At 45.4% G+C, this 18,601-nt stretch overlaps 1 protein-coding gene across 1 annotated transcript in view; it reads right to left on the minus strand.

Moving 5' to 3' along the window:
• The window catches only part of ARHGEF33 (Rho guanine nucleotide exchange factor 33), a 52,054-nt gene extending 38,060 nt beyond the window's left edge, over positions 1-13,994 (minus strand). Inside the window, exons 1-2 of the mRNA XM_067532850.1 lie at positions 13,918-13,994; positions 1,471-1,627 (exon numbers count right to left, since the gene is read on the minus strand). Of these exons, the coding sequence (XP_067388951.1) occupies positions 1,471-1,492 (22 nt within the window). The 5' untranslated portion in view covers positions 1,493-1,627; positions 13,918-13,994. The remainder of the gene's footprint in view (positions 1-1,470; positions 1,628-13,917) is intronic.
• Between the last annotated feature and the right edge of the window lie 4,607 nt (positions 13,995-18,601).

Consider the following 18,601-nt stretch of genomic DNA (forward strand, 5'->3'; position numbering starts at 1 on the left):
AAAAGATCTCAAGGTTTTAGTTTCAGTAGTTACTTCACCAACATAGAAATGCAGCCATCTCTGAAGTGGCAAATGACAGCTCCTCAATAGCACACAGCAACATCACACAGTCGGTTAGGATAGACAGTGATGAACACTGTATCCAGATGCAGTTGCAAGAAGAATCCAGGCAGGTCAGTGGAAGCTGAACTTCTGAACCTGCAACTGCTTAAGCATGTGCTTAACTGTATGTGCAGCAGAAGTCCTGTTGACGTCAAAGGACTATTCAGATAAATAAAGCTAAGTATGTACTTAAGTGGTTGCAGGATTAGGGCATAAATTGGAATTTGGTCATAGAACACTGAGGTTAACATCAACCCTCTTGTGAAAATTGACTTTAGATCTTCAGTTACCACAAGGGCTCAGGACCCTGTGTCTCTTGGGAAAGACTTCACCTCGAACAGCAGGGTGTCCCTGTAGGCCATGATGCTATAGTACTATTTCGGAATTGATTTTGACTCCAAATACGATGTATCTCAAATAAGTAAACTAAAAACAAACAAAATGGGTTCTGTTCTAAATTCCAAAGTTGCGGAGTAAGGACCTACTGTTGCATGTATCTGCACACTGAGCTGAATATAAGGGAGTTTGGCATGTGAAAGAACTGTATGATCTAACCCCAACTCTTCCAGAACCCACTGTTATTCATTTCCATCCCCACAGGGTTTTAACAATCTACTGGTAGATATAAGTAATGAAAGAATGAGGCCCCAATTCTGCAAGGTCCTTAAGCACTTGCCTTATTTTAAGCAGCCAGTGCTTAAAGTTAGGCATGTGCTTAAGTATCTTGTAGAACTGGGGCCTAAGACCTATGCCATATAAAATGCTCTTATTAATAAAATCAGTTTTTCCCCAGGTGAGTAATTCAAAATTCATTGTCATTTTCTCAAACTGAAAATATCTGCAATACAAAGAATGTGACAGATACAAAACGCTTGTAGGTCTCCTTTGATCTCCTAATTTCTGAATGGAAATAGTTTTTAAAATATGTACTACATTTGTTATTAGCTTTTACTTTTTAATATTTTGACACGGTAATGGAATAGTTCTAGCCCCCACCCAGCTTCTTTTTTTCCAGATTCGAGTAAAACATTTTGGTTTGTAGATGAAAGGGGTGGGATTTCCCCTGATCCTCATAGGTATTTAGGTACTACGTCCTATTGAAATCAATGGAAGTTAGGTGCCTAAATACCTCTGAGGGATCTGTGTCTCAGTGCTGGTCTGAAGTTAACTGTAGATTTACCATTGACTACAGAAGGAGCAGAGTTAGAGCCGTGCTGAGAGCTTTCGAGAATCTCTTTTTTCCAAAAGGTCTCTCTTACAGAGCTGGGTTGTGTTTTCCAGTGGTTCTCCTTTGTAAAGGGAACGATTTCTCTTGCTGGAGAGTGCTTTATTTTTTGCTGTTAACCTCTATCAAAGAGTGCACTTTACCTTCTTGTTTGTTTGAATCCATGGCTGTGTTATGCTGCTCGTCCTCCCCCGAGGAGTTGTGGCCTCACTTCTGAGGGCTTTTATTGTTCACTGAAAGCATGCCATGCTTTGGAATAACTAGCATGTGAGCTCAGTAAGGAGTTGGATGATCCAAGCCCTGTTTTCAAAAAAAGTATAAGGCGTTTATTGAGTTTGATCTTGACGCAGACAGAGTAAACACTGAAGGAAAGAGAACAAGCTGAACTCACATGTCCCAGGAGGGACTACAGGGAATTGGTGACAGCACAAAACCCCTCTCCCTTTAGCCTTTCATGAACCCCATGTTCCCAGGACAAGGTGCTACTGGCAGAGAAGGGGTGGGTGGGGTGCTTTCCCCTTTAAACTTTTTTTACCCAAAGAGGGAGGCCTCATGGCTTGTTAAACTCTGAGGCAAAACAACACTGTTCATAAGCATTTGATAAGCACTTATGGAAATGCATTGCAATGCAAAGAAGCATACGCCCCTCTCTGCATTCTCCTGACACTCAGCTGCTGAACACTTCGTAAGCATGTCCATAGGCCCGCTTATTCACTGAAAAGATGCTCATTGTGTGGGTTTATGAGTGGTGCCACCACTGTGAAATGCCGTCCAGTCCCCCTAACTTTCAGAGGTGATGGGCACCTGGAGCTTCCTTCAGGTCACTGGTTGTTGTAAGTATGCAATCTTTTCAGCTCGCTCTCAGACACACACAGCACAAGCAGTTCTTCCCAACCCCCCAGTACAAGCACTTGTCTCCACTCCTTTACCGTCCCCTCTCAGCTTAAGCCCCTCAATAAGGCACCCCAGGTTTTCATGGGAGGGATCGGGTCATTCCAAATTCTGGATTGCTACAAATTTATGTGTATGTCAATAATTCCCACCAGAAATAACTTCCTACTCCTCATACGCCTTAAACTCCCCAAGGGCTAGAGATTATAGCCCTCTTTTGTTGTAACCTACAGGAAAAACACAGAGGAGAATCCAAGCAGCTAGGTTTTCTTAGCTATCAAGCTGTGTCAGAACTTTCTGTCTCAGGACAGTTCTTGTGAAATGCTCACAACATTTTGAAAATACTCAGCAACCACTTAGGCCATGGCTATGCTACACACTTTGGTCGAAGCCGGTCACATTGTCATAAAGCCGCTGCAGTTACTATATCACTTATGCACGTGCATCCTCGGCTCATTGCGTCAGCGTTGTGCGTACTCAGAAGGAGTGCTGGTTTCAAGGCACAGTGAAGTTCACCATGGGTTGATATCTCAGTGTGCAACCTGCCACCATCCCGTGCACTTTTTGGAAAGTTTTGGCAATGCACGGTGGGGCAGAAACGAGTCATGCAGGGGTGACTGGAACATGGGGTCACCTTTGCAGCATGTGACTATCTCCATCCCATACTTTTTGTGCCTTTTTAAAAAATCCCACGAACATGCATGGCCATCCCTGCAGTCTGCCATCTCTGACAGAAACACGGGGCCTGCACAGCTCTGTACTATCATCGTAATATTGCAAGTGCTGGACACATGATCTGTCAGTATTTGCAGAGCTGTAAGAAGAACCAGATCAGCGGGGAACATGATGATTTCTTGGAGGATAGATTGCTTTGGGACACAGCAAGAACCAGCTCACCACCAACAGCTGCAGATGGTGGAGCGCCACTTCTTCATCCAAGAAATGAGCATTGATTGGTGGGATTGCATTGTAAACACAGGTTTGGGATGATGAGCAACTTTCAGAGGCCCAAGGCCACATTCCTGAATCTGTGCGCTGAGCTTGCCCCAACCCTTCAGAGCAGGGATACCACAATGAGAGCTACATGACGGTGGAAAAGTGAGCAGGGATCACACGGTGGCAACCTGCAATGTTGGATTGCTACCGATCAGGGAAAATAATTTTGGAGTTGGAAAATCCACTGTTGGGACCGATTTCATGTAAGTGTGCAGGGTCATTAATCATCTGTGACTCTCAGCAACGTGCAGGGCATTGTGGATGGATTTGTAGCAGTGGGGTTCCCAAACTGCAGTAGAGCAATAGATGGCATGCATATCTCTATTTCAGCATCAGATTACCATGCCACAGAGTACGTCAATAGAAAGGGCTACTTTTCTATGGTTATGCAAGTGTTGTTGGATCACTGGGGATGCTTCACTGACATCAATTTTGGCTGGTCAGGGAAGGTGCATGATGCTCGCATCTTTAAGAACACGGGTCTGTTCAGAAAGCTACAAACAGGGACTTCCTTTCCCATTCAGTGGGTTACCACTGATGAGGTTGAAATACCAGTAGTGATCCTGGGGACTTAGCCTACCCTTTGCTCCCCTGGCTCATGAAGCTGTACACCTGCCTCCTTGAAAGCTCCAAGGAAAGATTCAGTTACCAGCTCAGCTGGTGCCAAATGACAGCTGAATGTGCTTTTGGTAGACTGAAGGGATGCTGACTTTGTTTACTCACAAGATTGGATCTCAGTGAAAAAAGTATCCCAATGATGATAGCTGCCTGCTCTATCCTGCATCACATGAGACGCTGGGAGTCAGGGACCAGGTTGCAACACTCAGAGCAGAGAGTCAAGCCCAGTTAGCCCCTCAGGAGAGGAGCTGCCACAGTGGGGTGAGTGCAGGGTGGGTTTGCCCCACTGCAGGCCTCCCATGCCATCAGGACTCATCCCACTTTAGCCACGTGACATGTTGGGAGGTAAGCAATACCAATTCTAACTCTTGCCTATTGAGCACATGAGCCGACTTTCTTTGTCCTCTGGATGGTCAAGTTTGGTGAACAGTCAAGTTTTCCCACACTGCACCACAAACAGAGGACTAGACCAGTCACGTTTTGGGAGGGTGCTAGGAAGTCTGGGATATGGGTGGTTGGACTTAAGCCCACATAATACAGTGTATACACTGGAGCCCCAGCTTGTGACCCAGGGTTCAACAATTCCTAACCTGGGATTACAAATGTAGATGCCCAAGCCCTAGGATAAAAAACCCAGGGTCTGTTAACTTGAGTTCTACCACCCCTGGGCTCACACAGCATTGTAGACATACCCAGTGAGAGTTAGGTGCCTAACCCGCTTAGACACATCTGAATAGATGCCTAGCTGCATTGTTAAATGCCTAAATACTTTTGTAAATCTGATCCTTGGGGCTTAATTTTTCAGAAGGGCTGAGCAGCCACAGCTCCCATTGACTCCAGCTGCAGTTGCAGGTACTTGTGTGTTAGGCCCCAGGTGTCTCAGATTGGACCCCCAGAAAATGAAGAACACTCAATTAGTGGCCACTTACGTAAAGTGACTTTGGTGATACCCCATAGGAAGGCTGTGCTCTGTGCCAGAGCCAGAACCTAGTTCTCCTACCTCACCATCAACTATCTTAACCATAAGACCATCTTTTCTCTTGGTGGAGCTTTCTTTCTCATGTGCTACACAGCTCGGCTTCATTTACCACCAATCCTCGGCAGTCAATGAGGCAGGGCTACAGTGGAAAAAATAATAGGTGATCGTGAAAATAAAATCATAATGTATAAACACAAAGAGGCTGAAAGTAGGTGTTGCAGACCACCTAAATTCTAGAATTTCTTAGTTTTTAAGTCCTTGACTTTCCATCCTTAACAATCCTCTAATTTATTTTTGTTTAAAAAACCAAAAAAACCCAGATTCCATCACGTCCAACTATTTGCTAGACAGCATTAGAATGCTAGGTGTCCAATTCTGGGGTTCTCCTCCTCATTCTGGAACGGGAGTGTCGTCTAATGGTTAGAGCAAGGGACTGACAAGATTCTTCTGTGCTGTTTGTTTTTAATGATGCTTTATATTTGCATAGGACTCGTTCACTCACTCATGGGTGGGCCGAGCTGGGAGAAGAGGTGGGCCGGGGTTATAAAGCCAGGAAGTTGCCAACAGAAAGGGGAAGAAGGCTGCAATCACTCCCTGGGAGAAGAGGGGTATGGTGGTTACTGAGGTAGATAGCCTACAGTTCTCCCCGGGAGGATGGAGTTGTGTGGCTGGCAAACCCAGGGAAGTGTGGAGAGCCAGAAGTGAAAAGGGCTCAGGGAAAAGGTAGCAAGGTCTAGGTCTAGCAAGGTCTAGGATGGTGCCTAAACTGGAACAGAGAGTAGAGGGCAGGCCCAGGTTCCCCTACTGCCACCGATTGGAGAATGAATGGGAAGACTGCTTGATCCTGTTCATTAGAAAAGGCTGATTCCCTAGAAGGGGGGAAACACCTATAGTGACCTGGCTAGAGGGCCAACTGATGAAGGAGGAGCACTCTGAATTGCAGAGACGGAGAGAGCATCAGTAGGGCCAGTAGGCTCTGAACCTGGAAGGACCTAATCCCCAGAGTGGCCAGGAGGACCTAGCAGTGAGTGCACCCCGTGACAGGGCAACAAAACACTTGGTGATGGTGAGTATGGAGGACTAGTTCAATTTGCATATGCTTCCTGTCCATGCTGCTCATGAGCAGGACCTTCTAGGTCAAAGCACTAATCTCTTCTACCTATGCTGAAGAAATAATTCCATTAGCTGGTAGCAGCTGTAGGCTATCAATTAACACCCTGCCAGCATGTTACCTACTTCCCCTGTGAGGTCTAGTAAGTCTCTGTTCAGGCACCACTTCTGTACTCATCCCATGCCTGGCTCATCAACAGAAGTTTAAACCTTTAGTGTCACAGCTGAGATCTCTACCGCATGATCTAAAGGCACAATCCCATTAGCTGGCAGCAGATAAGCAATTATCCTGTGCCAGTGTGTTATACAGCCAAGCGTACAGATTTAGAATGGTCATTTCAGTCAGAGAGAGTTGGGTCTGCCACAGGGGATAATTAGGACTGAGTCCCAGGTCTGCAAGAAGCAATCTTATGCAGCCTCTCTGATCATTAACCACCCTGTGTAGAATATTGAGACAAGTTGCCTGCCTTCTTGAGTCGAGCTAGGTGGCCTTGCTTGATAAGGGATATGAGCTGTGCAGAGTTATTAACACCAATCAGTGGAACAGTTCATTAGAATTTCTAATATGGTAGCACTTAGAGAGGTCCTGATCAGGGATTAGGAGCCTTCTGTGTTAGGCGCTGTCCATGTATCATAATAATAGTAAGAGTTTCTGTTCGAAAGAGTTTCCAGTTTATACATATGAGTTCACAACAGTTGGCTAAAGCATACAAATGGAAAAACTAGGGCTTGGTCTATTCCTAAAAGTTAGGTCAACCTAGCTCTGTCTCTCAAGAGTGTAAAAAATTCACACCCCCTGAGAAATGTCATTAAACAGACTTAAGCTCTGGTGTGGACATCGGTAGATCAATGGAAGAATTCTGTCGACCTAGATACTATCTCTCGAGGAGGTGGATTTACTACAGTGATGGAAAAAACCCTTCCATCACTGAAGCAAGTGTCTACACTGCCACATACATACATGCCTTCGCTTAACTGTGAGACTGGGGAAGGGAATGTAGTGTATTTGTTGTGTTCATGGGTATGTTGCAGGTGCGTGGGACGGATTTATAGAGGGGTAGAATCTGTCAATAAGAATGTGAATGCGATACATAGGGGTGAGGTATGTCAAAGAAGGACCCCCTCCCCTGGACTAGGGATGTAACAGGGTAAATGTTTAAACAGTGAGCAGCAGTCTCACCGTTTAGCGAATTAATCAAACGTTTAAACAACGAGCTGCCCAGCTGCTGCAGCTCCGAGATCGTGTGCTGGGGTGGGGGTGGGGGTGGGGGTGGGGAATACTGGGCTGGCTAGTCCCAGAGAGCCCAGGCCACCCAGCTGCTATGACTCAGATCCTGTGCTGGGGGGAGGAGTTATTCATTCATTAGCTGAGTAACTCAGTCATTAACACACAAATCATTAACACCCCCAGTCATTAACTCATTCACTATTTAAATGAGCCCTGTCATTAACTCTCCCATCTGCTGCCCAGACCGTGCTGCCTGTGGGTGTGCTCCCCCAGACCAGGGAAGACACAAGGCTCTGTGTGACCCACTTGTTCTGCTTCCACCCTAACAGCATTTTTAACTCTTCTTAACCATTTTATTTTCACTTTTAAACACTTAAAACTATTTATAAAGCTGGTATGCAATGCAAGAATTTTTTTTATGCATCTTTACCCATTTTTAACCATTTCCTTTTAGCTTTCAAACAACAAAAAATATTTATAAAGCTGAAATGCAATGTGTGTTATTATTTAAACTGACAAAGGGAGCAGGTCATTGCAGTAAATCAGCAAACTCCTAACAGGCTAACCTGCATGGCTTTGGATCTCCTTTCCAAAGAGCAAACCCTTAGGATTCTGCTTAGCTTCTCTCCCCCCCACGAACATCACAGTGGAAGGAGTTCAGGGTTTAACCATTTAAATGTGCTATAATTAGAATGTTTAAAGGGATTGCTCATTAATTTAATTTTTACATCCCTACTCCAGATAGTTCCTTGCTTGTACTGATTTGGGTGCACACATGTTGTCTATAAGCAACTTTAACTTTATTTTAACAATTTTTCATTGTGGAGAAAATTATATCTAACACCTAGATGGTTACATTGGGGCAAAGAATGGAGCAAGAAGCTTAGAGTCATAGATACCAAGACCAGCAGGGACCATGGTGATCATCTAGTCTGATCTCCTGTATAACACTGGCCTTGCACAACTGTGGAAGGATCATGGGCATGGTGAAAGCACAGGCAGGAATGGGATTGCAGCAAGGTGGCAGAGAGAACACACTGCCAGGAACCCATCCACCCTTCTGCACCACCCTACAAGCCTCCTTCAGAGTCCCCTGCAATATAGGTTAACAGTGTCTAAATAGGGCTGGAGAATCCTCCCCGTTCTAGCAGTGCAGCTGTCTTTCATTTGACCCATAACTGCAGTTTGTAATTTCCTGATGTATCCCTAGGTTCTTCATTAACTAATTGCTTTATGTTGGATGCTTTCCAGCATTCAGGGATTACTCCTGGACTCAACGAACATAGAACATTGTCGGTCTGTCCCTATTTCTCCTGAATTGTTAAAATACACAGGACAAAAATCCATCAGTCCTTCTTCAGTACTAATTCAGGCAAGACTCCCACTCTTCTGTGAGTTAGGACTGACTTAAAACAGCAACATTTGACCCTCATTTTCTGGTCCTATTTATTGTCTTAGTTTTAGGAGCTATTATCCCTTTCTAATTTCTGGAGCAACAGTATGTGTACCTGTTTTATTTTCAGACCCAATACATTTGATTTGGCTGAATATCTTCCACCTTCTTCCTACAGCATGGAAAAGATTTTGAAAAAAGGGAACTGGGTGGCTTAGGGAAGTCGTAATAGGAAATGGGATCCTTCATATGGAGGCTGCTGGTTTAGATCCTGTCTCCAACTGGTAGGGCATGCATACACCCAAGAACTGTAGGTGCAACTCTAGCATTCTAGTCAGGAGGATGCTTTACTAAACTGTTGGTAGGTCTCCGCAGTCGTGGCTTTGAAGGTTCACCTCATTTGCTAGCTCACAGCAGGAAGGTGTTTTGCACCTATTAATGCTAGAAACATTTTTTTCTTTTAAAATGAAAGTTCACACCATGCAATCTCAATGTGTCAGGCAAATCCCTCTCTAGGCTCAGTCTGGCCAGCAGGCATTTCATATCCTTGCTCTTGGTGAACATACTAACTAATGAACTATACACACTCATTCAACTGTAGCCTGCTAATCACTCACCAAAGCTCAAACTCCTCCTCACCCTGCCCCACCCAACCCACCACTCCTTCCATAAACACCCGGAGGAGCAGCTGGATGGGCTTGGTGTGCTCTGGTTCTGTTGGAGAGAATTCTCCAGTGACGATGCTCTACCACCAGCCGAACAACCGGTACCTGCTGACTGGGGGGAGGAATGGGGGCACAAGTAAGGGGAATGGCTTCAACAGATGTAACTGAGCATGCTCATTCTGTGTGAGCATACTCTGTACAAGCCAAGCAGTTAAATCTGGGGGGGGGGGGCGTGCAACCCGCCGTGCATTGCTTCTGCCACCAGTGCTGCATCATTTTAAAAATGAAGCTGTTACCTCCAGCATTCCAAGAAGAGAGGTGCACTGTATCCAGAACCCACAGTTTAGGCTTTTTTACATCACCACCAACACCCTGAATGACATCCGAAAACAAACTGCAGGCCAGAGTCTGCTTTGGAAGACAGGCAGACTTAGCGCCAGAAGCACTACGTGAAGACCCAGTTTGCCTTATGGTGAAAAGCACTTACATGAGAACACCCACATCAGGGTGACTTGCCACGCATAAGGGTTGTAGGATCAGGCATTAGCTGAGCAGCCACATTCTGCCTTTGCTAAAATTCCAGCGTGATCTTCAGGGATAGCCCCATACAGATGGCAATGCAGCCATCCAGTCTGGGTGTGACGCTTGCCAACCTCAAGCATTCGAAAATCATGAGATTTAAAACAATAAAGGGGAGGTTCTTTCTCTTTGCAGTCTGTGTTTTGAGCCCCAGGGGTGCCCTTGGTGTCTTGTTTTCAAGCTTTGTTCTGCAACAGTGAGGGCTAGCAGCAGTTTGGGGGTTTTGTAACGAAAGCTGAATTGCTCATGAAATCATCTGACGAATACACCAGCTATCCCCAGACTCATGGTAAAATTGCAAGAGTCGAGCATTTGTGTGGCAACGTTGCCCAGTACAGTGGTGCTCAACCTATTTACTATTGTGGGCTCCTATGTAAGCTCTCTCTGTGTTTATGTGGGCTGCATCCAAGCACTAAATATACTATCTGTATGACCCAGAGGATGTCACATGAGCTACAGCCGTGTGCTGACGGGGCTGCGAGCAGCCCACAGGCCATGCGTTGAGAACCACTGCTCTAGGGGGTTTACAAAGATTGACTAGGACAGGTCACTGCCTCTGGAAGCTTGACATTGGTACAGAGAGGTGGGTGACAATGGTAAGGGGCACAAACCTTTTTGTTGTTTTTGTTCTGCTTTTTAAGGAATGAAACAAATCCCCAATCCCTATTTTTATACACTCTTGTCCCTTTCTTTATCCAGCCAAGTGTTCAGATGGCAGCAGGGCTGCAGATCTCACCTTCACTTTTGGGGAAACTAGTTACACTTCTTCCCCCATCCCTCAGCCTTTCTTGGGTCTTGTCTACATGGGGAAATTGACCAGCAAAGCTATTCTGGACTAATGATTCCACTATAGATATTCTGGTGTAATTTAGCTGTTCTGGAATAACTCCCCCACATGGACATTCTCTTCCGGACTAACTCTAGTGGAATAGTTATTCTGGAATAGCTATGCTGGTCAATTTTCATAGGTAGCCAAGACCCCAGACTGGCTAGAAAGGCTACCCCGATCTGGGGGTAGGGAATATGAGTTTGCTCCCTGTGTGATGAGAAGGAGCTAGATAGGATCTGACCACTTCACTCGCCCCTGCAGACTAGGAAGCTGAGGCTACTGAAGACTGTCCCGCACAGTCTTTCTGACATCCTTCTCCCCCTCCCCAAGAAAGCTTGTCTGTCACACGCCCTTTAGAGAAGGAAGACTGGTAGACATGGATCACCAGTATGTCTCTTCTTCCCAACAGACTGTAGGTAGGAAGATGGGGGCCTCTCCCAGCAGTCAGGAAAAGAGCACACAACACACTGACCCTAAATACTGCAGTGAGGGCTTCCAGACGTTGAGGAACGACACCCCTACCAAAGTTAAATATTAAAAGCACTGCTCTATTTGACTGTTTAATAATCTCATTTGGTGATTGTTTCCTGTGCATCTAACGCAGCCACAGATTGGATCACCATCCAGCACGGGTGCAGAATTCAGAGTGCAGGGGGCTGCCGGCACAGGATTGAGGCCCATCATGCCACAGATAACATAAGGCTCTGCAATGGCAAATGGGACATTGGTAAATCTTCCTTGGAGAACCTGCGGTGATCATGCAACATAGTCCGAAAGATATTTTACAGAGGAGCAGAAAGACGTTGAGACCCTAAAATAGCTCCCCGGACCATGGGATACAAGCAAGGGAAGAGGTCACTTGGGGATCTGGCTTCCCATGCATGCTCTGCAAGCAATAGGCCAGCTCTGTCTGGCTGCAGGACCAGCAACAGAGGGAACAACTCACAGCTGGAGCCTCCTGACCGGGAGATTGCCTTGCCCTAGAAACAAAATATCCAATTCCATCTCCAACTGGCCAGAAGATTGAACCTCATTCTACCAGATGCAGACCTGGCGACAGTGATTCACAGTGATCCAGCCTCCAGGTTGGACTATTGTAACTCATCAGGTCTAGGAAAAGCTCTAACTGGTGCAAAATGCAGCAGCCCGTCTGCCTAGCAACACAGGCAGGCAGGAACATCCCAGCGCATCACCCCTCTCCCGGATAACTGGCTCTCTGGTATATAATGAGCACAGTGCAACTTCTCTGTACATAACCAAAGCCTTCCATGGGATTGGCCCTTGGCCCTGACTGCCTGAGAGAACCTCTCTTGCAAGACCACAGCCTCTCACCTCAGCTGCGAGCTACTGGAATAATGAAACTGCCAACCGATAGGAGAAGGCTCCTGAATCCAGCATGGGGCTCAAAATGTTCTCAGCAGCTGGACCTGGACAATGGGACTCACTACCAGAGGAGATGGTGATGATCATGGAATGGCTCAGTTTCACAGCAAAATGCAGCACTCCTTTCTGCAGCTTAGTTTCCTCCTAGAGATTATCGTGCTTTCTCTCTTTCACACAGTAAGCTGAGCAAGCTGCTTCCCTTACAAACTGACAAGGAAGGCAGAAAGACTTAGCTTGTTCCTATTTTGCCCCACTCACCAGGTGCTGCTCAGAGTGCAGTGATGGGACCTATCTAGAACATCTCAGCCCAGGGTAACGCATGGAACTACCCTGGCCAACCTTATACAGCTAAGTGACAGTTTGGGGAGAGCAAGAAATGGGGCTAGAAAAGCTTTTTCTGCTGGGTGCTTTGCAGCCGTTTGGCTGCAGCTGTCACTAAGGGATGCTCGCCTCCTGCAGAGACCACACAGGAAGGTCCCAGAGAAAGCTAAAATCGAAAGGTTCCACTGGATTTTTCCACATCATTCCATTGCAGAGAGGAGTGGCATTTTCCCTCCTCCCTGGGGAAAGAATGGGGTTCTTCCCTTCAAATCAACACATCCCCCCCAAATCTGCAGCAATCCCAGGGATCAAAGGCATGCATAGCATTGTCTGTGTCTTTGCCCCAGCTCTGGCAGCCATGGCTTCCGACCCCTTCAGCTACCAGCTTACAATGGAGCTGCACTACCACAGCCTCCTCCACTAGTGATGGCCCCTGGAGTTCCCCCTCTGCCGTACGACACAGGAGTCTTTGTGCAAAAGTTAAAGGAACCCTCATCTGCATCAACTTCTCAGCAGGTTGAATGTGGGGCATTGAAACAGAGGGAAGGATGGGCATTTTCCTGTGATCCCAACTCGCCCCATGCTCTTGTGGATTCCCTGGACTGTCCACGGAGGGAGAAAGTGATATAGCAGAGATGGCACTGAAAGGAGGAGATCTGTGCATGGAATACTCCCTCTGTGTGTGGATCTGGAGCCGGGGGAGGGATGGGGGGCATAATCCCCCACTCCCTTTATTAACTGCAGCAATCATGTACTTGCATTTCTACCAATATGCAGTAGGGAGATCAAAGGGCACAGCTTGGGGAAATGATCCATTCTTTCAAAAAAGACGACGAAGCATGAGCATCAATAAGTTAATGATACTTTTAAAGATTCAGTTACTATATCGACTGTATGGCTACTATTCATTTGGCTTTTGGCTGCATTCAGTTTCTGAAATCATGCGGTCAGTGCACTAAATACAAAGGAAAGCTAGTTATCTGTTTTTGTTGCTTGAGTTGTTAAACATTCATGGTAATCTCATTTTCCTTAGCTCCACAAAATATTTTCAGTGTGTTGCCTTCTTTAACAAAACTAGTTCCCAAATGTGTTGTCAGAGTCTATTCACAACCTTATTTGCATAGTTCCCATTTCACAATTGATTGTTTTATTAGTCATCCAGTGTCCACAAAGAGAATTCATTTCCTCGGAGGGTAAAAAACAAATGATTTCCTTCATCATATTAACCCTAGAGTCTGACTAGTTCTAATTTTGTCTACATATATATATTTCAAATGAGCATGCCTTCCAATTCAGATCTCAATTTCACTGCTAAATGGTATGGGTTATTAGGTCTCTTTACCCTTATCTATTTAGATACAAATATATCCTTGAAGTTTGTTTGGCAATCTGGGAAAAGGCACCAGAAAGAAAAGAAATTAGCCAGAAATAATTGCAGTGCATCAAACAACCGAGGAATGATTTTTGCTTTTAGAAAATATCTTAAATACCTGCTTAGGTGTTGCAAATCCAACAGCTAATAAATACATGCCCCTGGGATGAAAAATGCCATTATTAAAACAATTCTAGACCCCAAGCCCAGGACATTTTAAACTTACCCACGGCTAGGTAAAAGCTCCCTCAGTGTTGCTGCTTGTCTGAGATGGGACTGTATAAAAAAGACAGAGGAGCCTGATGGTTCCCAGAATGGGGCTGTCACATGCTAATCACTCATTTTAAACGCAGGCCTAACAAATGCATTCTAATTATGTAAGCTTCAGGTCACATCCCCATGGGTAACTCAGGACTCTGTGTTTGGCAGAAGACTATGCTGATTTATTTATTTTTTTTAAATTAGAATTGTACATTTTTGTGTCTGTCATCGGCTGCAGAACGTAGAGGGTGCTTAGAGAATGACCCCCACCCCCTGGGGACAGGCTAGTACCCACAATAGCACTGACTCTCTGCCACTTCTGAGTTCCGGGGCAGTGCAGAGGTCAGGATAGTTCCTTGCACCTTCTCCCTTATTCGTGCACACAAAGGCAGGTGAAGCCCCAGTGGGGTGCCTCAACCCAAATGTCTACACCGCAGTTCAACAGCCCTTTCACCTGAGCCCCATGAGCCAGGGTTGGTTGGCAGGGACCAGCTGCAGGTTTTTAACTGCCGTGTCGACATGAGGACTGAGGGCAGCACTAGCAGGGCAAGTAGCAGCACAGGGGAGCAGCAACCATTTATTTTGTTTCTCCTTAGATGGTGAAAAACTTCTGATAGAAAAAAGGTGCAAGGGGACTGGGTTAGCAGCTCTCCACACCTGCACATCTGCCCTTTTATAGCTGTGTAGCACCCTCACTGCACAGATCCTATGGAAGTTAAGAAAGCATGGGAGAGGGAGGGTACAACTAATCTCAAACCTGAAGGATCGGGAAAGGACTTTTGTTATTCCAGTGGGTCACTACAAGGTAGCAGCTGGAGTAGAAGCAAACAGTGCCTGTGAGAGGCAAGATGGTGAACAACAAGGAAAGAAGAATTTGCTCTTGCAACTACAGGACAATGTCCGCTCCAGAGGCACCCTTCAGGCAGAGATAACTGAAATTCAAAACTGTGCAGCCCACTTGAGTACAGATACTGTGGAGCACAGTAAGTAGGTTGGTGAAACAGAGTCCCTGATGAGCAGCCTCAAGGACAGGGAGAGGCAGACTCCTAAGTTACTAGTGTGCCTGCAAAAAGATGATGCCTTTCTTAAATCAAGGATTTAGGACACAGAGAATTGCTGCTGGTGGGCCCATGTCCAGCTGGTGCACGGCCCAGAAGGGGAAGAATTAATAGAGCCCTGCGCGGATACAAAATTTGTATCTGCATCTGATCCGTGAGCTGCAAAAATGGTCCACGGATAGAAAGCGGATACTTGCAGATTTGCAGGGCTCTAAGACTGAATGCTTCCAGGAATATCATGGAGCTTGAGGCTATATAGATCTTCCCGGAGCATCCTCCTGATGGCAGAGATGTAGCGGAAGCCATTGCCAGCAGTATTGATCAGCAGGATCCGTCCCCACTACACTAGGACTTGGGGGCACATGGCCCCAGCAGTTCCCCTTCCCCCCCCACTTCCAGCAGCCTCAGGGAGCAGCACACTCACAGACCAGGGAGCCCAGATGATGTCAGCATAGAGCTGGCTCAAACGCAGAATTCCCAATTTGTGGGATATTTTAACATTTGGTTTCATTCCAGTTTGGTTCAAAACAACAAGCTGGGAATTCCATGAAGTATTAGTTTCAGAAACACTGACCCATCACCAGATCTTGGCAGTAATTTATGAAACTGACATGATTCTTGTTAGTTTCATGGCTGCTTTTAGTGAACAGCAGTTGTGAAACCAACAAGAATCATGTCTAATTCAGTCTGCAGCTGCCAGGGCAGCCCTGGGGATCCCAGGCTCCCCAGCAGTCCTCCAGGAAATGAAGCAGGATTCCAGTGGAGTCCTGTCTTTGATTTGACAAAACTTTGTCAAATCAAATGTTTCCACTAAACATTTCTGGTTTGACAAACTGGTATTTTCTAATGAAACTCTGTTTCCAGCTCTAGTCAACAGTTCTATAATCTGTGAGCTGTTGAGCAAGACTGACAGCTGGATGACTGGGGATCAAGATTGAAATGTAGAGACCACAGAAAGAAGAGAGCTGTGGAATCCTTTACAGAGAGCCTCTTGCAATACCCAAGATAAGAACTGCAGCATCACCAGCCCTGAGCAGTCACAAGTGATGAGCCAGGCCCCCAAAATCATGAGATTTGCTTAGAAATGATAAATGTTAGGTTATTTTAATTTACTGTCTGGTTTCTGAGCTTTAGGGTCATATTTATCAAGCTTGTCTCCACAGCCATATGGGCTAAAAACTAATTATCACTTTTGTTTTAATGAAAGCTGATATTCTCACTTAATCACCTCTCCCCAGAAGCCTTGCCTTCAAGTAAAACTCTGAAAATCATGAGAGTTGGCAACACAGCAGTGGATATAGGCTCCCCACCACAAAAATTACTTTTATTTCCAAAGCTCCTGGGGGAGCCGGAAGCCTTTTTGGAGACTTTCTGAACAAAAAAACCCTGTCTTCTAAAAATGGTTCTTTATCAGCCTGCACAGCTAATCTGGCCTTCAGCTACAGTGAGTTCCTCTCTTGTTGCAAAGAAGGTCATGGGCTGTATTTGAGACAAATGGTAAGTAACTGGGCCAGCCATTTCTTATGTCACACTTGGATATAGTTTGCAATTGTAGGACAGCACTAGTGGCTATTTGAAACAGTTCTAATTTCTGTGATGAGGCGGGTAGGACCCATCTCGCTCTCTGTATTATTCAAATTCCTGGAAAATCTGAGTGGCTAGCCAGACTTCTCACTAAGGTATCAACCACCATCAGGGCTCCACTGCAACATATTCTTAAGTAGGTTTAAATCACATGAGCACTCCTTGGCATCTAAGGGGAACATTGTCTAGATCTTAGGTATATGTACATAATGAATGGTTTGGGGTCTGTTACTAGCCTGACATCAAATCCCTGCCAATAGTTGGCGAATCCCTTGAAGGCCCATAAGCTCACCAGACATTTTTGATTTGGGCAAACCTGGTCTTGGAGTCTTGAGAGCCATTTGCAACAGTATGCTCCATGGAATTGGGGTAGCACCCCACCGAGACTGCAGCTTCTGACATCTACTGAAATAGCTATAGCCTGGACAATATCATCAAATGCCAGTACTGCAGATGAGTCATTAGGGTTTTTAAATTTCAAAAGCACCAGATCAGCGCAGTCTGTTGGCAAACCGCTGACAAAGAGTTTGGTCTTTTCAAAATAGGTTAGGTATGAATTTGCTCCAAAATTTGATTTTATCAAGGAGCCACATTTGGATACATTTCAGGGACCTGCCTCTTTCCATCCTTGTCAGTTACTTACTGCTGTTCTGTTTATGGTCTATTATTGTGGTGCACATTTGTTCTCAATCTTGATTTCTTTCATTGGTCGATTATTCTGTATGGTCATTCAGCTGACCTGGCAGTTTGGTCTGGACCTGGCTCCACAAGGAGATCAAACTGGTTCCTTTGTGCCAGTTGCCATCTCCACCCTCATTCCATCTGTCCCACCTCATGCAGTGGAGGCCCCACATCATATGGGGCAATGCGGTCATGGAGAGGTACGCAGAACACTGGGAGGTACTTGAGCTGGAGGTTTGGCTTGTATATGTTACTCAATGTCCCTTTTTCTGCTCCCTGTTTTTCAGATCTCAGGAGTGTGAGATGCAGCTGAGACGACTGCCTTATTGTGATGCCACTCCCAGCCCACATAAAGTAAGAGCACTCATGTATTGCAGTGTAGTGTATCTGCAGGAGGAAGTAGTGCTTGAGTTTATTAAGATCTATTGTGTTTTTCAGGTGTTATGAGTCACTGGTCCCACTTTTCACTCTCACCAAAAAAAAAGTTAAACAAAATTTATCTTTTTAACTGTAAAACAAAAGGTACGTCTTTACTGATGGCAGTAAAGTCGCTGCCGTCAGATCGATCTATCCGGATCGATTGAACGGTCAGTGAAGACCCGCTCAATCGATCCAGAAATTGACTTGTTAAAACCACCCCCTCAAGTGGCACAGCACAGTGAAGACACCACGCACAATGGAAATTAAGAAATCGATGGTAGTTACGCAAGCAGCTCTGCGTAGCTTGTGTAACTCCCGTCGACTGCTGCTGAATTTTTAGGTAAGTGTAGACCAGGCCAAAGTTCTATTTTTTAAAGTATAAACCGAAATGTTTATGGTTTTGTAATATAAAGAGCTCTGTGCTGATGAAAGCCAAATAAAAATGTAAAGTACAATTTTAATTGTACTAGAACTCCATGAGAGATCAGGACAGCACTGAGATCAAAGCCTGTATGCAGCCAGGAGGTGAGTAGCTGTCCAAGCTGTTACTGATGTGTAGCCAGGCACATTATGGGATTGTACTGGGAGGACTAATTGCAGTGCTACACTCGCATATGCCAGCATCACAGTGGTATACTAGTGGTACCTCACCTCATGCAAGCGGACTCATGCTGTTTTGTACACGGTTGTGAGAACTGTTGGTTTTTCTTTGAAACTTGCACAAATTAAGCATAAAAGGGGCCTCTCTCATTGATGAATGGTGTCTTCAGGGTCCTGATTCTTTTGAAACTCAAATATGCTGTTATTCCTGGTACACTCTCCCTTAGATTTAATAATTAAATTATTTTAAAGACTAATTGCAGTCATTGACTGCTCTGGTTTTTAAATTCACCCCATTGTTTCACA

Source organism: Emydura macquarii, unplaced genomic scaffold (genome assembly GCF_026122565.2).
Source record: "Emydura macquarii macquarii isolate MOO-44397 ecotype Brisbane River unplaced genomic scaffold, CSIRO-AGI_Emac_v2 contig_3305, whole genome shotgun sequence".
NCBI classification, from domain to species: Eukaryota; Metazoa; Chordata; order Testudines; family Chelidae; genus Emydura; species Emydura macquarii.